Source organism: Leptidea sinapis, chromosome 5, assembly GCF_905404315.1.
Source record: "Leptidea sinapis chromosome 5, ilLepSina1.1, whole genome shotgun sequence".
Taxonomy (NCBI): Eukaryota; Metazoa; Arthropoda; class Insecta; order Lepidoptera; family Pieridae; genus Leptidea; species Leptidea sinapis.
The window spans coordinates 11691128-11716421 of record NC_066269.1 but is presented as its reverse complement, the minus strand read 5'-3'; the positions used below and the strand labels follow the sequence as shown (position 1 = coordinate 11716421).

The window sequence follows — 25294 nt, the reverse complement described above, 5'->3', positions numbered from 1 at the left end:
GGATTGATTGTTTCACCATTCCAATCTCTGATCCTTTTCCCTCATTACAGTTGTACAAAGACCGGGAAGAGAGACGCGAAGACCTAGAGAAGACATTCATGGAGATAGCCCACATTGTAGACCGGTTCAAGTCCGCCAACTATGATCTTGGTTAGAGGCTAGAGCTATATATCTATCGTATCTACGTAGTAGCTACTTTAGTAGTCTGAAGAACGAATAGAAATTTTGTATGAATGGAATAGTTATAAATATTACTTTGCAGTTTAGTACTTGGAAAAAATGAGACAGTAGTAGTAACAATAGTGGTAGACAAAAGGTTTTCGCCAATTTGTGTAAAATAGGATTAGCCAAACTCAAAAGCTGCGTTCATGGTTCTAATTTTATTAGACTGTATATTAAAGGCGGCTGCGCTTGTCAAGTGGATGGTTTCCTTCAATAACTATTTTTATTAGACTTTATTGTCAGGGTTTTTTCTGAAACTATAAGAGCTATACTGTTGAAACTTGGTATGTGAACCGCATTAAGATTTTCACACAAAAATAGAAAAAAAAACAATAAATTTTGGGGGTTCATACTTACTTAGAACCCCACCCCATACTTAGAACTGAAACGTAATTTTTTTTCCATCAAACCCAAACGTGTATCTATGGATAGGTCTTCAAAAATGATATTGAAGTTTGTAGTATAATTTTTTTTCTAAAGTGGTGGTAAGTGGTAAAATGTCCCCTCTGAGGCTCTTTGAGCTCTTTCTACTGTTACCAGCTGAGTTCTTGCAGCACCTCCCCAAGTGTCAATACAGTAAGAAACTAGAGATTCGCACAAGGCACGGTAAATAATCTTCATAAGCTTAGGATCTGCAGAATGATGAATATTTTAAAATAAGGCTATCAGTTTACGAATTCGTGTAGTTAAAAGAAGAATGTGTGGTTCAAAAGTTAATTTATTATCTAACATGACACCTAAACATTTTACTGTCCCAGTTCTGTTGATAATTGGACAATTACATGAAGATATCTTATGTCGAAGAAACACTTATAGCCCAAACACATGATCGGATTTGGTACGGATAAACCAGCGGACGCGGTCTGGTAACGGAGCATATTCGATGGAAGGTCGCATCGTCCATCGCACAAAATCGCATTTTCCATCAATCGTATGAGGCTCCCACCGGACCGCCCCATGGTCCAGCTGTACCAAATCTGACTATGTGTTTAGGTTTAGTGTTTTATATTTTAATATTTTTCATAAGATAACATCACAATGGACTTTTAAACCTTCACACCATAGTCCTCCCACATCCTCTCATTTATCAGTCCTCATAAAATAATACAATGAGACATTGAATCATAGTTTGGCAAAATACAATTAGTATTGTGTTAAAAAATGGCTAGCATATAGTTGTTTGTAAGAAATAGTTCAGTTTTTATTGTATTTTTTTTCTATATATTTTAAATTTATTATATTTCGTTATAAGAATAATTCTTGTAAGCTGTATTCAATACATTTTAAATAAATGTAGTTTGTGCGTCTAAATGAATTACCTTCCTTAGGCTAGGGTTACTATGGATGCGAGTTCTGACGAGTTCTGACGGATTGGTCAGAAGAAACAAACGCCTGGTATCCAATGACAGTGTTTACACTGGCAACGACGAACGCGTCAGAACATGCACGATGTCGTCAGAACCACTCGAGCGTTCAAACGAGTTTGATTTTTTCGCACGACCTGCGTCTGCGAATTGCGAGCGATTTGGTTTCCACCATGGATAACGATAAATTGATGAGTCTCGTGTATGAGAACAGGTGTTTGTGCGATATGAGAGACAAAAGTTATCACAACAGAGATATTTCTCGGCAAAAATGGGAGAAATTTGTCCAGAACTCAACACTAGCAGTAAGTACAATTTTTTATTTTGATGTGGGGTTTACATTATTTAGGTACATGAGCAATTAGAATTAATGTTTACATTTTATCTATCAAGAACATGACTTGTAGAGCTATAGATTATTACAGTATTGAAACGGAATTTCACCTGTTGGACTAACAAAATAATTTTTCAAGTTTTCTCAAGTCTCATTGGCGCTTCTTCCGTAGTGATTATATCTCCGTGAAACTGGCACATTGTGTAGGGACTCAAAGTTCACCTCGGGAATATCAACGAAAGTAAGACCTTCTTTATCGATGTCAATTCAAATTCATCAAATTCGTCCATCTTCGCTGGACGGCAGAAACGAACAGACTATCAGAATAACAGAAAACGTGCACAGTGTAAACGCCTCGTTCTGACGAGTATTTCGGACGTACTCGTCAGAACAAATATTCGTCAGAATTCGCATCCATAGCAACCCTAGCCTTAAGGACTATATTTGACTGTGACACCACGGTGGCGCATCTAGTCGCCGCTACCAACAAAATGTGTACAGCTCTATAGGGAGTGCGCCTGGTGTCCGTTTGGTTGCGCAACCAATTTGGTGGCGTGACCAGATCGGACGTGTCATTTGTTTTTTGATTTTTTTTATTACTATCCGATTACCACGGCAGTACGTGAACGAAACACAAAAAGGAAAAAACAAAAAATGGGATATTAAAGAATAATTGAATTAATTATACAATTTCAATGCCCTCCGCGTACCTTAGTATTACAGAAACTTGGGAATTCCACCCGCCATTGATTGGATCCCATCGAGCATTCTTGTCCAAAAGCGCATTGAAAGATACCAATGAACGCGGTAAAGGTGCCATGGCTCGGAAAACGGTGCGGGACTGCGAAAAGTTTATAATTTCTTGGGCGAAGATTATTGAAGTTATGACATATATACATTAGTATATGACACAATTGCTCATGAAGATCTGGAGCATCAACGTCTCCTCGTATACTTTGACACATAATTGAAACCTAAATAACCGAAGAGAAATTTGGTTGGATACACGAAATGATAATAACCATAGCAACGTTTGTACAGATATCTTAGAAAGGCCTTCTGCACTTTTTCTAATTATAGTCCGTACTTTTTTTCGTAAGGGTCCCAGACACAGGTGCTAGTTTCCAGTTTGCTTTGGATGACTTTGCGTATTACGAATGGACTGTGGAAGTCTCGAGAGTTTCGCAGTACGGATACTATTCTTCGAAATGTGTCAGCTGCTGCTGTGTTGATATGGTCTCTGAAGGTCATGACTCTGGAGTCTAGTTTGGTAGCTTACAGACACCACGGTGGGGCGACTAGTTGAGCCACCGAGGTGTTCCGGTGAAATTTAGCCCTGGAGGGTACTTCATCATTGTACCAATGGGCGGCTTATTTGCACAGGAAGCCGGCTAGATTATGGGTACCACAACGGCGCCTATTTGTGCCGTGAAGCAGTAATGTTTAAACATTACTGTGTTTCGGTCTGAAGAAGAAAGAGAAATTACTGGGCAAATGAGACTTAACATCTTGTCTCAAGGTGACGAGCGCAATTGTAGTGCCGCTCAGAATTTTTGGGTTTTTTAAGAATTCTGAGCGGCACTGCATTGTAATGGGTAGGGCGTATCAATTCCCATCAGCTGAACGCCCTGCTTGTCTCGTCCATTATGTTCATAATAAAAATCTTTATTTAGTCTGTATGTCTGTTTTGCATCCCACTCTCCAGTTGTTATGTAGTATCTCATACTAATATCACATGATCCCATTATAAGGAGCTGGTATTGTCCTGGCTCATCGTGGATACGTTGCAGGCACGGTGGCCGGTAGACAGATGTCCACCACCAGCGGGGAGTTCATCGTGCACCACGTGGAGAAAGACATCATGGACTATATAAACCAGCAGATCGAGGTGCTGCCGGACCCTGATCTCAAAAAGAAAAAGGTATCGTGTGTTGAATGAAACCAAATTTAGGCCATTAAATGGTACAATCAATGACAACATTAAAATACTTCTACCAGTTTATTTAAAGGAACCTCAAAACAGTATATTACGCACCTAGGGAGAATAGTAGGTCATTCTCACCCGCGGAATATTGACTCCCGAGCCGAAGGCGAGGGTAACAATCGCTGGTGGCAATGTCCTACTTATCTCACGTGGTGCGTTTACGACTTTCTTACCCACCTGGATGAAAAGCTAGCTTTTAGACCCTGGTACGAGGGACAAAAGTCTTTCCGGGAGAGAATCGGCCATATTTGTCCCTTGTACCAGGGACAAAAAGACAACTTTTCATTGAGGTGGGAAAAAAACTATTTTGACTCAAATAGTTGCAACCATCACCCTATATTTATTTAAGCAAAACAACTTTAAATTATACAAAACTGTTAGTCTAATTTAAATTCTTGTTTATATTTCATCCCACTGCTGGGCGAAGGCCTCCCCCTTTTTCTTTCACAATATTTTGTCGGTTGTTGATCGGGTTCAGACTACTCCTTGTAACTCGTTGATCCACCTGGTGGTAGATCTGCCTCTTCTAGGATACCATGATGTGACTATACTACTCCAGCTATTGTTATATCTTCTTGTTGTAAGTCCTGCTCATTTCCATTTCGTTCTTTTCGTTATTCTTGCTACGCCTTGTAATTTACTTTTTTGTCTTATACTTTTATTTGGTATCATAAGATAAAAGATAACTTTTAACCTTAAATATATAAATGATTTGAGTTTTCTTTCACGAGTCTTGTGCCAGATTTTGGCGAGACAATACGTCCTGGGGATGCCTCGTGTAGAGGCGAAACACGTGTCGAATTGCTTAAAGACAAATATTGGCGGACTTAACACTAAAGAAAACTCAAATCATTTATATAATTATGGATTTCCGCAAAGTAACGCCTACTTCAATAAATTTTTATTAACCTTACACCTTTACAAACTTTTAATAAATAAAGGTAAAGTGATCGATCAGCCACCACAGGCTGCTCACGGCCACTAGTATAACATACGGACCAGCTTTCATTTCTTCCGCCAAATTTTAAGGAAGGGCGACCAACCCCGCGACCCACTAGGTATGGTAGGCGATAAGTTTTATGAGATCTCTATAATTGCAAACACCTAAAAAAAACGGCTAAGCGACGTCGGCCATTTTGTAGCAGTCGAGGGCTAAAATAGGTTATAGAAGGATCCAAGGAGTTCTAGCTTTCATAAGTCACGTTAATTTTATGATATAGTATATACCATTCTATTTTTTATGAGAATAAGGAACGAGGCAAGCAGGAGACATTCAGCTGATGGTAATTGATACGCCCTGCCCGCTCAGGATTCTTGAAAAACCCAAAAATTCTGAGTGGCACTACAATTGCCCTCGTCACCTTGAGACATAAGGGGTGAAGTCTCATTCACCCAGTAATTTCACTAGCTACGGCGCCCTTCAAACCGAAACACAGTAGTGCTTACACATTACTGCTTCACGGCAGAAATAGGAGCCTCCCACCTTTTTCAACTCTAATGTGCGAATAGGTACTATTTAAGCCTTCATTTTAATTATGAATACATAATTGAATAAGACTTTGACATTATTAATTTAACTAATTAACATCTTAACTTAGATAATTTGTACATCTGGATAAACTATGACAGCTATAACACCTCGAATAAATAGCGGCTAACTGTCAACCTCTATTTTCAGCAACGCACACAAATTAAAATAAAGTGACATACATATTGGGAGTGTAAGACGTAGCTTGTCACACACACTTGAGTAATAAACCTAGTCTGTTTTCATGCGTTGCCTAGATAGGCAACGCATCTAGATAGACGGATATATTATCCAATCATCTTATTAATAATATCACTTTCAGGCGAAACCTGAAGAAGTGGCAATGGTAAGAGATATATTGGTGAATTTCCTGGATGAAAACATGGACGTGATCATACCGGAGTTGGAAGAAGCTGAGGAGGAGGAGCAACCCATACCCGATGTTAGTGATACCTTTATTTATAGGAGTAACTCTATGAAAGTAACATTGAAACTAACTGAAAAGTTTTATTTAAATAAGGTAGCGCCTATACCAACATATCACTTGGAGACATAACAAGTTTGTCTCTATAAAAGCCATGCTGTGTTAAAGCCGGTATTCTGTGCTACAAACCCTCGCACTGGCAAGAAAGTGTATTCGGGCAGTGAATTCAATTTCAAATATTTTTTATTCAAATTAGGATATAATAATAATAATAAATCTTTATTTGTTGCAAAAAAAAAATACAATTTTGCTTAAAATTAACCTCGACCCCCAAACTAGGCCAGCCCGTGACATGGGGGTCAGTCTCTTCCCAGTTGTGCAATGTAAAATATCAAATAACAAACATCAACATATTTTAAGGTCTAACAATGGAACTTATGAGAGATAGAACTGAGAAGAACGGGCCTAAGAAACTCAGCGGGCTTCTTTTTTTTTCTATACAATCACATTTATAAATAGGCCTGTCGGCGGATGCTCCATTCCCAATCTGTGGTATCATTAAGTCTTTTAACAATTCTTTTGATTTTTGTAAAAAAATATTTAATAAATTTTGGGATCATATTGTAAAAGCATATATTATGTACATCGCCCCGCAAAAGACTAGTAGTAGGCATAATAAGTTTGTCTATTCCTGGTGTTAACATTATGGGTATGGTAGTTTCTAGCAAATTCTAAAATCGCGTGCCAATGTACAAACATAACATTATCAAGAATATAATGAGAAGCAACAGTTAAGATGTTAATTTCTTTAAATTTGCTCTTAATGATTCTTTAGGACTTAGATTATAAATAGCGCGAATAGCACAAACTTGTCTGTATTTAAACAAATTGGTTGGGAAGTAACTCGTAATGTTTGGTTCCAGATCGTGATGGTGTACGCTGTGCCGGGCATAGGGCCGCCAGTTGACGAAGACATATGCGTGGAGTTTGAGAACTACATCCTGGAGGTCAGCAAGGTACAGGGGGAGATAGTGATGCCCAGGAACATCCGCCACTTCTTGTGTCCTCCAATGGAAAAGTAAGCAAAATAATCTGTCCGTAATGGCGACGGTATAATATAAGTTGTGAAGTATCATAGCGAAGAAACTACGGCATAATTCTAGGAATTAATCAACTTCCTTGCACGTTGCTTCTAGGATTGGTGCGATACGACATGGGTACCTCCAAAAGAACGTGTACAACGACTTTAAACTTCAGACAGCTTTCCTGTGATTGCTCTGTTGGGGAGAGACTTAGTTACCAACAGGAGACCTGTTTGAGCATTCAGCTTCGTATTCCAGAAAAAAACTTCGGGGAGTGTGCCCATAAGTGGCATGCTTTAATACCTCTCACCCATTTCACCGTTGAACGATAAGCCGTAGGGAAGTCTTTCACGCTTTTGTTGTTGTTTCGGTTTGAAATATTCCGCTATATCTGTCAGAATCCTGGACGTGCATTTGATGGAGCAGCTAAGCTGTGAAATAATCTTTCGCTGTGTGTTTTTTCCCGAATTACAAACTCTGCTGCATTTGTACGTCTTTCATCATCATTTTCCATTTTGTGATCTTTAGGTCAATAACGCCATCAGTCTCTTTATAAATATACATATTTGTTTTTAATTCACTCAATTATTTACAGATGTGAAGAGTACCAATATGATGAAGGGAAAAAAGAGGAAGTGCCGATGGCGGGAGTTATTACAGATTAAAACGAAATACGAAGAATGTCGACATATGCTGTGTTTATAATAGTTTGATGTATTCTGCAGTATAACAAGTAGAAGACACACGCATACGTACACGTAGTGAGTGCGTCACCTGACGGCAAGTGATCACCTGATAAAAGAAGCTATGTTACCGAATTTTATTATTAATATGTACATTGAATTTGATTATTCACCTTTCTCCGTATCTTTAATATAACTAAGGGATATTTCAATAAAAGATAATCAACTTTACATTGTTTTATTTTAATATATTTTGGAATAATTATGACCCCATTTATATGCCGTCCTATCACCAAAACATCGCTGTGTCAACACTCTGTCCTTCTCGCTCAAGACAACTATGGCTATGAAAAGACCAATATACATAGAATATAATGTGTACTTACACTGACCTGTATAAAATACCACTGGACAGGCTGTTCCATATGTTTGACAGCAAATTTTTTGTGCCTATTTTAAGCGCCACTCGCGAGCGTCCAGAGAACTAATTTTGACGTATGATACAATAAAGTACACAATTTTATTTTTGTAAATAGTTTTCTTATCGATTTTTACTTAGCTGAGGTTGTCATCACCAGTTTTAGTACAGCAGACTCTCGCTACATGGCCAACAGCGCCAAAATGGCGAATATCAACCAGGCACAAAAGCACTTTGACAGCCACCAGTCCAGTGGTATATAAGTGTGTACTAACAGAGATAAAGCCAGATAGAAAAGGTAAGCGATTCTTTTGTAAGACCATAAGTACAGACAGTTCGGTGATACTTGATAAGTAATTAAATCACGCAGAATAGTGATAGTCGTTTAAATCCTGTCGAGAGGAGGTGTGTTGTCGGCCTTTTAATGAGCGCTATAGGTAACGCTGCAAGCTGTATTCCGCAGTTTGATTTAACGTGAAAGGAAGTTCTTTGAAAACCGCACAGTAGAGGTGCGACATAAATCCAGATAAAAAGGATGATATTAAGTATGTTTCAATTGATATCACTTGCAACTTACTTAATAGTCTTGTGGTTTATGTACTGGATTTTACAAGGCTTTCAAATGACCACTGGTGCTTCAAGCACATACAAGTTGGAGCATTATCAACTGCTCAAGCACTCGTTTTTAACAGCTGGTTTAGCTTACAATATATCGACAAAGAGCATTCACTATGCTTCTAACCATTCAGTAGCTTATTAGCAACGTATAGTGCGCGCCATTTAAAATTGCGCGCGGAAAAATTTAGAACTACCGCCAGATCAAAAGTCTTCTCTTGTTTGTTCATGTTTATGACATCTGTTTACAATTTGTATTATTATTCTCATTCAACTAACTATTTTAATAACCGATTTCATTTCATATTCACCATTGGCGCTGATAATTATTTCTTTATTGTAATGTCAAAATAATTTCATTTTCTTTAATTCACCCATTTAGGGCACGCTATAGTCTATAGACCATAACGCCTATCAAAATAGTTTTATGGTACACTCACCGCGGCGCTTCAATTTGACACAAAAGCAATCTGTCACTTTGTGCCAGTATGACAGGATGAATCTAAGTATATAATATACTAAGCTGAGACACAAATTTCCTCTCAGTCATAACTTTTACACGGGCAAAGCCGAGGGCTCCAGCTCGTGCTTAATAAGTACACATGGCTATACTCCATCGATAAAACAATAGCCAAGCCAAATAGCTGGACCTCCATCCCGCACCATAAAAAAAATATGTCTGATGTCATAGGTGTCTTTAGAGCGAGAAGGGACCATTAACAATATACCTAGCACTTGTCAACCCGCTCAGGAACTTTCCACGAAGATTTACGGATTTCATTACAATAACATTGTTTTAAAGTCTAAGCAAAAATGAGTTCAAAGCACTCGATCTGTATTTGAACGAATGCTTCATTACCTTTTTATATAAAACGATACATTAGCAGTCACAAGGTACAGTTCAGTTCGCCAGTTTAAAAAATAAACTGTATGTGAGCAGCTGATCTGACACATGAAATGGCGCGAACGCAAACGTCATTCGTTCAAAAACAGCTTTAAAAACACACGGTTCGTACGTCCTACAGCCAATAAATAAACATTGTTTTTGCGTATTTATATATTTGGATTTAACTTCGGGCAACTAAGTACTATATACACAATTTCACCGTACGAATTTAATAATATTCAAACCATAATAATATAAAAGCATATAACGCAAAATGTTTACAATAAATTAAAGAAGATGTTTGGTTGCTTTTCAAAATTTACATATAATTATATACTTACAAGCGAAAAAACAAATCTATTCATTAGTTCACAAACTCACTTCCATTTATTTGAATTAAATGGTATAAATTGAATTCATTGCAACATTATATTATCTATAAACAATGTTGCCTGTACAAAAATTAACAACGCAGGAGACCAGTGTCGATCGTACACGAAGCTACTCTCTGACGTGGTACAACTGAATAAATATATCGAAACAATCATTTTTCGATATATTTCAAAATATGATATAATTAAATAGTATATTGTTGCATATGAACGTCATGTACGATCGCAAGTGACCCTTAAATATTATTAATTAACACTGTTCTGGAATCGATAACTAATAGATTCGTAAAAATAATTGGCAGCGTCGACATTGAATACGAGCGATGTATCGATATAAAAACCTCGACCCTATTCGTATTAACTGAAAGCTTATTAAGACAAATGCTAACAACATTTTGTATAAACTTAGGCATTACTTAACAATACAACTTTTATCGTAATTATATCGCGTGGTTTTCTGTATTTATACATGTACGAAATCAAAACGTTGGCATTTAGTCACATTTCAAGATGGCCGTAGAAATAGAGTTAAAGCTAATGACGTTCACTGTCATTTTATTGAAGTTATACTTGTTTAGGCGCGTTATGAAAAAAATTATAGGAGTGAAATTGTAAGATGCGCGCGCATCACTGTAACACAAAAGTAACAGGTTCAAGTTGATTCCTTAAATTTTCTGACGTTTGCGTCATTCGTTATTTTTTTTAGCTTCTTCGTCCATGATTAGGACAGGCAAAGGCTTCGAGCCCATACAGCCGTATTCATTATTTAATAATTAATTGGCAAAGCCATCTTTGCAAGATTTTTACTAAATTGTTTTTTCTAAAAACGTAGAATAGCACGAGGAATAAATCATTTAAATGATTTTTGCTTTGTTACGCCAAAGAAGTATAACTTCTTGCGTGCATACATAAGTACACACACACTTTTTCTTGGAAAGGATTTTACACTGGGGCTATTTTTCACCGGGACACCACGTTGGCCCAACCAGTCACTGCTACCAACAAAATGTATACAGCTCTATAGAGAATTATAGAGCTACTCACGGTGTCCGTTTGGTCGTGAGCTCGGACGTGTCACGACTCTGGTGCCTAGTTTGGTAGCTTACAGACACCACGGTGGCGCTATGGTTGCGCTACCGGTGGAATATAGCCCTTAAGATAGATGCAGAGAAGTGGGCTTGGACATTCAAGTTAATCATTGATATACACAATCCATATAGAAACTATGAAAAATATTATTTGCATATAAAGTGGGAGTACAGTGCTTTAAATCATTAAGCACTAGCGAGCAGCGTGTATGTAGTTCAACAAATTAACTCTCTGCAACTTATTAATTACAATTCATCTATTCAGCATTCTTAATTGGAAGAAATATACAGTGTGTTAGTCACACACTGTACACACAACAGAGCTACTAAACCGTAATAATAAAAAATAAATCTAAAACTTTAAACAAACAATTGAAATTTTAAGAATTTTTCAAAAAAGTTACATTACAAATTATACAAAAAAAAAAAAAACAAAATTTTAATCACCCTTACATGGCTATTTACCTACGAGTTCTGACGGCTACGGCGCGGCGTGGAAGAAGTAGGCGTCAGTGCCTACGCTAGCTCGCGGCTACTAGATTACTCACAGGATGTTCCAAAATGATGATATGGAAAATTACTTTATTTATGTGAAGTAAGAATTTTTATTTTTGAATTTATTTTTTTATGATTAACGTTAGGTAGCTTTATCCGTGTGTTTATTTAATGTCGCCATTCTAGCTTCATTCTGGAAATTTTACACGATTGCATAAATTATATCTCAGTATCAATGAGGGAAAATTAGTGCTATACATTTTATAGTCTTAATTCCTCGTAAATAAAAATATAGCTCATTCATTAAGTTCATCGTATTTAACAGTTAAGCTGTATCATTACAGTATATTAACTGAAAATGAAAAAACCTTAGATCATTTAAACGTTTACATAGACCGTGACAGCGGTGAAAACGTCGAAATGAATTTAGGTTGACAGTTAACCTCTACTTTGAATAATGCAGACACACTAACAAGTCACATACAAAACGCGAGTGAATTAGTTAGACGTAGCTTGTCACGCACATGTAAAGTAATAAACCTCAAAACTCGTTCTTTCACGAATCCCTTTATTCTCACATCCATCTTAAATCAGATTGCCATAATATTTCATTATTAATTTTTGTTGAATAAATTTAACATTGTTATGCTTCAACACAAAAATTAATTAAAAAGCTTTTTTGGAAGGGAAGCTAGATAAATATTCATGATTTGGTAATTGTTACAATAAACATCTCTGTCAATCATATTATATATTACAAGAAGCAGTCGTTCCCGACAAATTAGCCCACAGTTTCACCAAGCAAAATTTCAATAATCGAAAATTTTAAACATTAATTTGCTAAATAATCTATAATAACATTGCTAATTATCAAAACACTTTCTTAATCATGAATCATTTTTAATGAAAATCACTTAAAAAATTACAATTGTGACTAAGTTTGAGCTTTCGTCTAATTTATGCCAATACCAAATTAAAAATAACGAATAAATTATTTTAATAGAATGTATAAAAATTTCACTAAATACACTATAAACCCTCGACAACTATTCCTAGCATTTCAAAAATTTGTTCACTAACAACCTTAGACTTCTAAAAAGCTTAGCCAATAGCGACAAACGCAATTCATTTAAAATTATTTGTTTCAGTTATCCCGTTGTACCCAATGGGAATATCTCCAAAACCGTTGCCCTAAACCTACCCGGGACCTACCTACTAACGTGGGGTTTATAGTTCCGGAGACCTAGTAACGAGTGCGTCAATATTACTATTCTTTTTTTATAAAGATGGACATGGAATCACATTTCACAACACAGTACGACGCATTAAAGGATCATGTACGAAGGGCACTTTATGACATGTTAAAAAGAAAAATTTGTGATATTTTCTATTTGCCGCCTATGTACATGAGAAATTGATTAAATTTTGCTATTTATCCTGAATTCGGTAATTTTAGAAGGTTCATAGTTTGCATAATTTGAGTGTGAATATAGTTTAATCATTCTTCTGTAGTTTTTAAGGTTTTAAACTTACTTTTAACAATAATTATGTGTCAATATTCTGGGGTACTAAAGTCAAACGAGATATCACTGTCAAACGTCAATGTCAAAATGACATTCTTTAAACAACCACCGTCGTAACAATAAAAAAGAAGTAGGATACTTAAACATTGTTCCAAGAGGGCCATAAGCGATGATATTTTAAATATTTTGGCTAATGCGTCGCAAACGTTTTCGTAATCGCCGAAAGCGTCATCAGTCCTCATTGACAGCTAACGTGACAGTTTAAATAAATGTCAAAAAAGATATCGCAGAAGCTTTCCTAATTTAAACGGAGCTTGCACAGCATCAGGCGACGGATATTGGTAAGAGGCGTATGATTCGCGTTAAAAAGTCCAAGATGCTACGCCACATATTCCTAAGCGCGTTCGAACGGCTGAACAGAAATCTCCACAGAATAAACACGGCCACAACTTGACTTATCGTGTGCACTATATGCAACCTGAAAATAAAAGAGAAGAGTTACATATTAACATGGCATCAATAGGAACCACTGCCGACTACAAAGTGTTTCCACCCAGTATTCTTGAATACCCATATTATGAGCGGCACCAAACTTCCTTTCGTGAATGGTTTAAAGATGTCAAATCTCAGTACCTAGTCCTGTACTGTTACTGTAATTCTAGCCTATAGTAAAATTGTATCAATGATTTGCTGGGTTTTTCTATGCCATAGTTTGCCAGTAGACATTAAGTATTGCCATGAACTGCAATAGACAATCTCATTACATAAAAGTTTAGATTTTTGTTTGTTTTTGACATAACCAAGTGGCACCCTGTGTCCTACGGGTAAATAATAAAATAATATCTATTAAGGCGAAGAGTAAGCAGAAAACACGCAAACATGGTGTTTTTAGACAAGTTTTGTGGTGAAAGTATAGCATTTCGAGCTATAAACACTACTTAATCCTGTTACACATATCCTTAAGTCTTATTTGTAGGTTGCTAATGCTTGCTGTTGTTTATAGTTAACACTGCCGAGCCTTTTTGACTACCACCTCTTTTTGAAGTTAAACAAGTTTTTTGGCACGGCGTGACGCATTTTTTTGGTACTTCTCTCAGAAAAGTTATTCTTATAGCTTGTACTTTTTTGTGTAGGTTCATATATTCAAATTAGTGGTGAATAACGAGGATTGTAAGTATTTAAACTGTTTTCCACGCAAGAATTTTGAAAATATTGGCTTTGTTACATAGATGGCGGGCCGGCGGCCGTGACCTCATATCGCTCAAGGTCGCTGGCATTTAGTGTCGCCTTAATCTTTACTAGCTCGGTTCCCTTTAATCTGAAACACAACTACTGCATGGCGTTCCTGTGATTCACATCTAGCTGCCGTCCAGAGTTAAGGACGCTTCCTTCGGAATTCCGTTTTATCCTCGGAGACTTAAATTATTACTTATACTTGAAATTGAGAATTATATATATTGGTACACAAAAGTGCCAAGTGAAACACTCACTGCCGACCATGCATTTCTGCATGACCTGAACACTTTTGAAGCAGATTCCATAATGCAGTTTTTGAGACACAAGCAACGTTAAAGAAATTTTGTAAAACTTTCTTGCATGCGCTATATGGTAAATATTATGTCAGGGGTGGGATTAAATAGTCAATAATGCTCCTGTAAATAGTGTTACAGGAGAGCTTTGGTGGCCGTTATGACTTACCATCATGTACCCTATGCTATATATGTATGCCAGTTCAAAACCTTCAGAAAAGTAAATAGCGAAAAAATGTCGCTTTAGAAGTGGAATTTATTTACTGAGGGGTTTATTATTCAGGCGCATCGAGTGGCTTACGGTAACTAAATTATAAAAATGTACATGTACAGACAAACTCTTAGCGGCCGAGAAAAAACAAAGACAATAATTAAGTTGTGTTACCCGAGAAATGCAAAAAGAAACCGTGGAAGAATATAAAAGATAGGAAGACGAAATAAAAGCGGTAGCCGGCAATAAATGGTCTAGAAAAAGCAGAGATAGAACCGAATGTAAAAAGTTGGAAGAGGCCTTTGTCAAGGTTACGACAAACAGATGCAGTTGCCGATAAAATACTTCATATAAAAATAATATAATTAAATCTGAATAAATATTATTATCATTATAATTTAAAAAATATTCAACTTCAAAACAGATCTTACCTTCGTAAAACTTTTCTAGACTTGGGCAGTGTCTCTGGACTCTCTTTGAAGAGGAATCTTCGGATCCCCAGCACGTACGACTCTATGTAGGCATCCCAATCGATATTGGTAACGTCAAAGTCGAAAATGCCTCGGTCTTGAGGGGAGAGAGCGGCGCAGAGAGCCTTCACGTTGTCGTCCGAGAAGGCCCACTGGCGCGTCGTGAAGTACTCCAGACAGGCGGAAGCGTTTTCTAATTTATTCTGTACTCTCATCATGCTGCAAACAAATTGAGCAAAACTTTATATATTGTATACATATTTTTTTTAAAATTTCCATACGGGACGAGACAAGCAGGACAGGTTTCTTGAAAAACCCGAAAAGTCTGAGCGGCACTACAATTACGCTCGTCACCCTGAGACATAAGGTGGAAAGACTCATTTGCACAGTAATTTCACTACCTACGGCACCCTTCAGATCGAAACACAGTAATGCTTACACATTACTGTTTTACGGCAGAAATAGGCGCCGTTGTGGTACCCATGATCTAGCCGGCATCCTGTGCAAAGGAGCCTCCCACTGGTAAAAGAGGACAAAGAGGAGGCAATATGCCACTAAATATATAATATCCCTTCCCTATGAGTTATGACACCAAATTACAAAGCACTGATAACGGCATTCAACAACAGATACGCGAATGAAGCCTTATTTATTTATTTCATTACGACACAAAAACGATTACAAATTAAAACATTGAAATATAAAATATTTATAAGTAAAGTACTTATGTAAAACTGTAAAATTGTAAATGTATCTATTGTACACAGCATTATATAATTTATTATAACAAATCATTGAACAGGAAAGATCTATGCCTACATAACAGGAAGATAACTGGACACTGTCACCTAAACAGGCATCACAGTGTGGTCGGAATCAAAAACGATAAAACTTGCAGATTTTGACTGATCAAACGCCTCTTCATCTCTGCGATTGGGATTGCGGCCCACTAATGCATAAGCGTAACACCATCCTTGGTGACTACACTACTACAAGATCATTTATATGTCTAGATAGACTATGACAGTTGTGAAAACGTTGAAAAAAAATTAGTTTTGAGCAATTCACGCACACTAACACAAAGTGTCATACAAAGCGCGACTGTAAGAAGTAGCTTATCACGCCCACTAAAGTATTAAACCTGGCCTTGTCGTATCGTCCCGGACACACAGAAAAAACAAGATGTTTTGTGCTATGGTAAAAATTGGCAGGCTTTCAAAGCCGGGCGTCAATTCAGCTTGTTTATTCCAAGAACTTACGTTGGTTTCTTCATGCTGGCTCTGGCGATTACGTCCAGCAGAAAGGCCGGTATTCTGTGCTGCAGGAGGGTGAGGATGGCGTGTTTCACGCGGTTGTTTGTGATGTCACCTCCGGGGTACCACACGAGATCACCTGAAGAATTAAATCTATTTTTAAGAATATATAAATCGGTGATAAAGCCTGATCGGCGTATACACATATAAGGACATATCATTCGCAGTCTGTTAACGGAACGGCAAGTGTGCTTAAAGACACCACCATCTGGATGTGAGGTGGTTCTCCACAGTGCGGATTTCAAGGAGCTTTCTTCCACGTACTACAAAGCTGTAGAATGGGCTTCCTTGTGCGGTGTTTCCGGGACGATACGACATGAAGACCTTCAAAAAAAGCGCGTACACCTTTCTTAAAGGCCAGCAACGCTCCTGTGATTCCTCTGGTGTTGCAAGAGAATGTTGGCGGCGATGATCACTTAACACCGTACAGCTTGGGAAATGTTATCGAAGAGTGGTGACACCACTTGCAAACTTGAGTCTTCTGGGGGTTAAATTGGTTCAGCTTACCCCATTCATTGACCTTCTAAGAGAGGACTAGAAGACGACGATAGAAGACACAAGTTTCTCCCGGCACTGGTCGACGATTTCCCGAGAGAGACCTGCATGGCCCGTGTGTACGGCGTCACCAGTGCTGTCGTCTGCATGGCAATGTATGTCGGAGGTGTCCAACATATCATTGATAGAATAGGTCGAGATTCGGGAGTCAGATTTTTGTAGTGTAGATTTTCTGCCCTTATCGAAGTATCCAAAACTTCTTTTTTGAACTTGTTAACTAGACTAATATGCGTCATATAGAAAACTTGTGACACTTTTTTAGATATAAACGCTTTTTGAAGGACTAAAGTGTTATTTTTAAATATAATAATATATGTTCCTAAAACAACTTAATTTTCTCAACGTTTGGCTGACTTCTGAATTATTTAGATATAAACGCTTTTTGAAGGACTAAAGTGTTATTTTTAAATATAATAATATATGTTCCTAAAACAACTTAATTTTCTCAACGTTTGGCTGACTTCTGACAAAACATAGGTTGATTATTTCATGCAAATGTGAGATACCCCCGATAACGGCAGACTTACTAAATGGATGTCTTCTCATATATTTGAAGCTGGTTTTCACGAAGTAGCTCCACGTGATCGGATTCTGTTGGCCTGTGCAGCAGTTGTACACCACTACGCCATCACCGCTGAAATTCACAACGAAACTCAAATAAAAAATTAACTTATACAAATATTATTATGCATTAAGCCATCCACTGTCAGGCTTCCCCAAAGTTTTTACGGATTAGAAGAACAAACTGCTTATTGTCAAGTGTTTTGGTAATTGCTGACGGTCTTTAAGGCTTGTAATATAAGAATAATTGTTGTAAAGGTACTTTAATTGAATAGAAGTACAAACGAGCGTACGAGTCGTATTATGTGATCACCGCCACCCAAACTCTCTTGTAACATCAGAGGAATCACAGGAGAGTTGCCGGTCGTCTAGATAGATCAAATCGCTTTTTCAGGGTTCCCATGTCGTATCATCCTGGAAACACCGCGCTAAGAATTTCAGTCCATATTATGGTTGTACACGGAAGAAATTTCATTGAAAGAGCTTGTAAGTTTGTGGCATGTCGATGGAGGGTATCGACGGCAGGGGGCAGGTAATTAGATTCAACAGCATTTCGGAACACTCTCATGATATATGCGGTAAACGATATGACAATCACATCACAGACAACGCCAGAAGAAGTTCTATTATTTGATAGTCCGTGGAAAATTGATTCTAGGGACACGAACTTAAGATTGCAAATCCACTTTTCAAAATATCAGGGAGATGGCTGTAACACAATATCATCGGGGTCAATAACATGTATCACGTTCCGACTCCGATTGTATTGTCACTATTACGGGTGATGTGGTTTAACATCAGACAGGCCATCCACTTGTTTCAACATAATCCCAAACCATACAATAAAAAAAACTCATCAAGAACAAGATCCTCGGCACTGGCTGCTGGCTAGATGGATAGCTCAGTGGCGCCTTTTTCAGCCGTCTTGCCCTATCGTGTTTTAAAGCGTCGAGTCGAGAGAGTCGCTTAGTGCGTGCATCATTTCAGCCGTAAGATGTCCACTGCTCGACAAAGGCCTCCCCCAAAGATCTCCACGACTGCCTTGACCAAATTATCGCTCCATCTTGAGAGAGGCCTACAAGCACTGCGTCTTCACCGCCATTCGAGGACTTTAACGTTGAGCTATATGTGCACTGTCCACTGCCACTTCAGTTTCGCAATCAGCTATGGCTGCCGGTGCGTAAGAAGCCTTAGAAAGGCATTGTAGTTGGTGAGAATACTGGGTTATTTAGACTTAGCATCACATTTCTCAATTGCGGTGCTGCTTAGAATTTTTGTGTTCCAAGATAAGGTACTGAAGGCTTCTCCAAAAACCAAAACTACAAAACAATGGTTTCCATTGTACGTCACTTGCCTTTGGTGAACAATAGACACCATAAATTGGTGCCGTCGTTATAACTTGGCATGATTGTCATTGCATTTTAATGGGCAGGTCGTATCACTCACCATCAGGCACGTCTTGATCGTCTCAATGTTTCTTATCAAACATGATCCTCACTCACCGTCTCAAGTGCGTCCGCCACGCGCTCACAATCATCAGGTTGATGACCGTGTCCACGGGCACCAAGTCGGCGACCTTCGTGCCAGTGCCCAGCATCGTGCGGAACACGCCTTTCCCCACCGCCGCTATGATACCATTAGGGCCGTTGAAATTGTCCACCCATCCTTTCACTGGCTCCTTTAGTGACGATAGAACTGAAATTTTACAAATAAAATGATAAATTATTTTCATAAAAGCTGCTTTCCAGTGATGAGAAAGCGGATGTCCCTTTTGCCTCGGTCCTGACAAACCTTTCTGGCTTTATACGCTGGCATATCCCCCTTCGTAAAAGCCCTCTTATTCTTCTAACCCCGATCTAATCTTGAATTATGTAGGTTGATTTTTCTCACCAGTAGCGGGAACCACCGGACCAGATTAGCAAGAGATCAGAAGATAACGGAAGGGATATATGGAGGAGGCATTTGCCAAGAAAGGACAAACAGACGAAGATATCGGTTTCGTCTTGCCATCGTATAATATAATAATAATAAAATGTCATTTATCAAGCATTTAAAACCCATTGCAATAAATTTAATAAAATAGAATAAGATATAACACTAAAATTATTACACATGACAGTACTTAATAAAGTAACTTAAAACTAAAATTGCCCCAAAGGGGGGTTCGTCCAAAACGTTATGTACTGATAAAACTATTTCCGGTTAATGTCACGATGCAGCAAAAGCCAGTAATGGAGTATAGGATTCTCTGGGTGCTTAGAGCATACACTGAAAATTTCGTTTTCGGATTCGCGAATGCGAGACCAAAAAGCAGCAACTCGTGATCTTATCACTGCGACATATAGTTAGTGTGAATCAAATATTACTATGTAAATATTGTTTGAATAAAAGTCCACTTAGTTTGGCTATAATAAGTTAATGCAGTAAAAATAAGAAAGCGTAGGTATTTATATCAAGTAATAAGGTATAATATCTTATATGTATAAGTTATATTACATTAATTAAATTGCTAGTTTTGTTTTCTCAAACGCAAGTACGGAGAAGCCTCCCAAAATGTCTTTTTTTTTCAATTTTAATGTACGCACTCTTATTAGTAATATTTATGGGAAAATTAATTTCTACACGTTGTCACATACTATGAAACACTCTTTGTTGGAAGGAAGCTCATGGCAAACCAAAAGTTTCTCTAATTTCAGCTAATCCAAAATATACGATTCAATGTAATAATCGTTTAATTTAAATTTCTTCACGAATGTGGAGCCTGAGTTCCAAGGACATTTTTATGTGGAATTTTGTACTACAGAAAAGCATTGGGCCCATTAGGCCGGTCCTATATTGGAAGTGGAATTTCTCTCGACCAGACGGTATGAGCGGGTCTGGTCGGGACTGACCAAAACAAACATTGACGCGCCGTGTTCCCTCCGGGACGGGGAATAATTCTGAACTGGTCTGATAACAACCAAACAGGTTTGTTTTTCGTCTAGTCCAGACTTCAGACAATATCGACACCTTTCCTCGTCGAGAGTTCACACAGTACTGACTTTGGATTCTGACTGGTTCGTCCGCTCCTGTCTAGCTCCAGTGTAGGAGCGCCGCGTCTGGACTGGTCTAGTCTGGCCGGGTCGGGCCTGCTGACCAGACCGATTCCACTTCCAATGGACCGGCCTTAGCCTACGTAAGAACGTCGGACGTAAAAGACATAGATGAACGAAGTGTTTATCACGTTAGCCCAGAAGTTTAACATCATGTGAAGTCCAAAATGAATAACAGTTCCAACAACTCACCAATGGATGGTCTAACGATGGCTACAGGAAGGTTTCCGCACTCCCTGATCAACATATCTTCCGCCAGGGCCTTTGTGAATGTGTATGTGTTGGGTCGATCTCCTGAGAATAAATAAAAGGTTCTGTTTAGATCACATTACGAAACAGGTTATGATAAAGACAGACATACAGACAGTGGTATCATTGTATAATTATGATGACATCAAGAATAGTATATTATGATAGAAGTAAGCTAAGTTGCTTATTACACATGAGGGTGTGGGTTGCAGCCCGAGCCGCAGGCGAGGGCGTAAATCAGCCAAGTGTCTAGTGAGAAAAGTTTTACAAGTTTCATAGGCACTTTTTCAACACACTTGCTAGGAAAAAACAAACACGCATAAATCGTTCAAACATGAAGATTAAGAGAAATGGCGCGCAAGTTTTTTTTCCATGCGCCAAATGTAAGGTGATTGATTAAATACAGCCTTTCAGCAAACATTATAATTTTTTTGATGAAATGCAAATGTTCTATAAGAAATTATTGTGAATTAAAAATAATTTGGAATAAAACCTCTTTAAAAAACTGTATTTCGCGGTTAAATTGAAAATACTCAGTTTTCTCTCATAAAATTTGCAGTTAGGTACCTACAACTTAACTTTGTAGGAATAATTCTGGCATGCACTAGTGTGTAATATTATTATGCACGTGTGTGTTATAGTTCGCTTTATGACCCTTAGAATGATATACCTAGTAAGGCTCTCTTTATCAGCAAGTGTGATTAAAAAGAACTTTCAAGTCTTTAGTGTTTTGATTATAAGTAAGATTTTTGCTGAACTCAGAAAGACTACGGATAGCGTGCGGTTACAGCATCACTATTGATCAAAATTTATCGTGATTCTTGAAGAATACACCTTATGTTAATTAGTTATTAGTTGCAATTTTCGCCAAAGCACTGAGGGTTCTAATAAAATCCGCTTTTTCCTTTTACTGTTTTTGGTGATTCCATATATTATGACATTTTATCTTCGTCGCCATAGTCATAATATAATTCTTCTTACCAACTAAATCCGGTGTGATCCTGTCCACTAGTTCATCGGGCAGGGTCTGTACCAGCGTAACCACGTGCTCGGGAAGAGCAGGAGGGGCGTACACCGTCTCTTCTACTGTCTCTCTCTCACAGTTGCAGTACGCAGTTGAAACGTGAACTAGAGCCTGCAGAAAAACATGACTAATTTATTTTCACTCTCAAAAGGTGTGCGGTCGACTCTACTTTCATGTCTATCATACGAACGATACTTCGCAATTGCGAATTGTACTTTTTATTGTGTGAGCATCTTCCGGTGTTAGATTTTTTTTTTTTTTATGGAATAGCAGGACAAACGAGCGTACGGGTCACCTGGTGTTAAGTGATCACCGCCGCCCACACTCTCCTGCAACACCAGAGGAATCACAAGAGCGTTGCCGGCCTTTAAGGAAGGTGTACGCGCTTTTCTTGAAGGTACCCATGTCGTATCGTCCTGGAAACCGCACAAGGAAGCTCATTCCACAGCTTCGTGGTACGAGGAAGAAAGCTCCTTGAAAACCGCACTGTGGAGGACCGCCACACATCCAGATGGTGGGGATGATATCGTAACTTGTGGCGTGTCGTGCGAAGGTGAAATTCGGCGGCAGGAATCAGGTTGAACAGCTCTTCGGAACACTCCCCGTGATAAATGCGTCTACCGCATTCACGTGTCGCTTCATTGTGTGTCTTCTACAGACACACAATGAAGCGACGTCTCTACGCAACGCCAAGTGATCCAGCCGTTCACAGAGTACTGGGTCCCCGACAATTCGAGCTGCTCTGCGTTGCACGCGGTCAAATGGATCGAGCTGATACTGGGGTGCGCCAGACCAGAGATGACAGCAATACTCCATGTGAGGCCGGACCTGCGCTTTGTACAGCGCTAGAATGTGGGCCGGCTTGAAGTATTGCCGTGCTCTATTTATGACGCCCAGTTTCTTTGAAGCCAGTTTGGCTTTGCCCTCCAGATGGCCACGGAATTGGCAATTGCTCGAGATTTCGAGACCCAGTATTCCGATACTAGGCGAGGCTTTAAGGGAAGTGTTCTCGAAGAGCGGTGATACGGCAAATGGGGTTTTTTTAGTGGTAAACGCGCAAACTTGAGTCTTCTGGGGGTTAAATTGGACAAGGTTCAACTTACCCCATTCCGCGACCTTCTCGAGAGAGGACTCGATAGAAGACACAAGTTTCACCCGGCACTGGTCGACGTTTTCCCGAGAGAGACCTGCATGGCCCGTGTATACAGCATCACCAGCTGTCGTCTGCATAGCAATGCATGTTGGCGGTGTCCAACATATCATTGATATGCAGAAGAAACAGCGTGGGAGATAGCACACAGCCTTGGGGCACTCCAGCATTCACGGGCTTGGGATTCGAGCAATAACCGTCGATAACGACCTGTATGCTGCGCCCAGTGACGAAGCTGGAGGTCCACTTGCATAAGCTCTCGAGAAGCCCAAATGATGGTTGTTTTGCGAGGAGCGCCTTGTGCCATACACGATCAAAGGCCTTCGCTATATCCAGACCAACTGCCAGGCCTTCCCCCTTGCTTTCAATAGCCACCGCCCATCTGTGTGTTAGGTATACCAGAAGATCGCCAGTCGACCGACCATGGCGAAAGCCGTACTGCCGGTCGTTGATCAACTGGTGACCCTCAAGGTATACCAAGAGCTGGCGGTTAATTATGCTCTCCATAATTTTGGAGAGTAGGGAGGTAATAGCAATAGGCCTGTAGTCTCCTTTTTTTGGGATCGGATGGACAAGGGCGGACTTCCATGAGTCAGGGACTACGCCTTTGGAATAAGAGTGCCGGAATAAACGCGTTAGCACCGGCGTCAACTCAGGGGCACACGTTCTAAGCACGATTGGAGAAATGCCATCCGGCCCGCTCGACTTCCTGACGTCCAACGAAAACAGAGCTCGCCTAACAGTTTTCTGTCTGAACTGTACTTCAGGCATGGAGCTCTGACACCGCGGGATGGTCGGCGGTGTTTTTCCGTTGTCATCAAGAGTCGAGTTGGAGGAAAAAAGAGAGCACAGGAGATCGGCTTTCTCTTTTGCCGTATGGGCCAGGGTGTCATTCCTCATGTGCAACGGCGGCATGGACGGCTGGTTGAAGTTACCAAGAGCAGCTTTCGACAACGACCAGAACTTGCGTGTTCCGGTCGGGTAACTGGAAAGCTGCTCGCCAATTTTGACGACGTGCTTCGATTTCGCACGGGCGATTTGCCGCTTAAAAAATCTGGAGGCACGGTTATATTTCCTCTTCAGAACTTTGCAGTTCGGATCCTTTGAGCCCAGCGCCGCAACCCAAGTTCGATACGCCTGTTTTTTGCAGTCAGATGCTGCTTTAACTGACGCATCGAACCAGGGCTGTGCTCTGCCACCGATCGGTACTACAGAGCTTGGTATAAAAATATCCATGCCCTGCAGTATCACATCGGCTACTGCAACGGCGCAGGCACTAGGATCATTTGAAAGGAAACAAACCCTGCCCCAAGGGTAGGATGCAAAAAAGGAACGCATCCTATCCCAATCTGCTGACTTGTAGTGCCAAACGCGGCGGGTCACTGGTGGTCTGCGACGTTGGCGTCGGATAGGCACTACACTCCTGACCAGGCAATGTTCGGACGTTCCGAGAGGGGCGTCGACAGAGACCTGGTAACCATCGGGATGTGTAGTCAGCAGAAGATCTAATAAGGACGGCATGTGGCTATCCACATCCGGGAGCCGCGTCGGCGACTCAACCAATTGGGACAGACCATACGCCAATGCAAAATTATGCACAGATCGCCCTGCGTAGTCTGTGGTACGTGATCCAAGCCATTCGGCATTGTGCCCGTTGAAATCACCCAAGACTACGATTTCAGCGGAGGGGATCTGAGCAAGCACGTCATCAAATGCCGCTTGAACGCAGCCCATGAGGTGATCCGTTTCTGCGTTACCACTATGGGACCTGTAGACACACGCATAGATGCGGACGCGGTCCTCTAAATCTACGCGGAGCCAGAGAGTAGACAGGCCCCTACCCTCAAAATTGCCGAGACGGCGACAGCAGATATCCTCCCTAACGTACACACATACCCCGGCATGAGGCATGAAATTATGCTCAATTTTGTACCCGGGGTACGTTAAATATGACGTATCGCTAGGTCGAGATATCTGCGTCTCCGTAAGGAAACACAAGGCCGGCTGCGCCGTCTCAAGGTGGTGGTGGACGGCGTTTAAGTTGGAGTGAATTCCCCGGATGTTACAAAAGTCCACATTAAGCGTGGAGCGGGGTGCCGTGG

At 39.6% G+C, this 25294-nt stretch overlaps 2 protein-coding genes across 5 annotated transcripts in view; one reads left to right on the top strand and one right to left on the bottom strand.

Annotated features, from left to right (window-relative positions):
• The window catches only part of LOC126964469 (uncharacterized), a 31912-nt gene extending 24060 nt beyond the window's left edge, over positions 1-7852 (top strand). Inside the window, exons 12-16 of the mRNA XM_050807591.1 lie at positions 51-150; positions 3711-3841; positions 5755-5874; positions 6780-6934; positions 7534-7852. Of these exons, the coding sequence (XP_050663548.1) occupies positions 51-150; positions 3711-3841; positions 5755-5874; positions 6780-6934; positions 7534-7603 (576 nt within the window). The 3' untranslated portion in view covers positions 7604-7852. The remainder of the gene's footprint in view (positions 1-50; positions 151-3710; positions 3842-5754; positions 5875-6779; positions 6935-7533) is intronic.
• The window catches only part of LOC126964470 (putative fatty acyl-CoA reductase CG5065), a 109835-nt gene continuing 92386 nt past the window's right edge, over positions 7846-25294 (bottom strand). For all 4 annotated transcript variants that reach the window (XM_050807592.1, XM_050807594.1, XM_050807595.1 and 1 more), the window contains 7 exons: positions 22000-22153; positions 20962-21063; positions 19180-19372; positions 17644-17750; positions 16508-16640; positions 15210-15467; positions 7846-13516 (listed from right to left, as the gene is read on the bottom strand). In XM_050807592.1, the coding sequence (XP_050663549.1) occupies positions 13363-13516; positions 15210-15467; positions 16508-16640; positions 17644-17750; positions 19180-19372; positions 20962-21063; positions 22000-22153 (1101 nt within the window). In that variant the 3' untranslated portion in view covers positions 7846-13362. The remainder of the gene's footprint in view (positions 13517-15209; positions 15468-16507; positions 16641-17643; positions 17751-19179; positions 19373-20961; positions 21064-21999; positions 22154-25294) is intronic.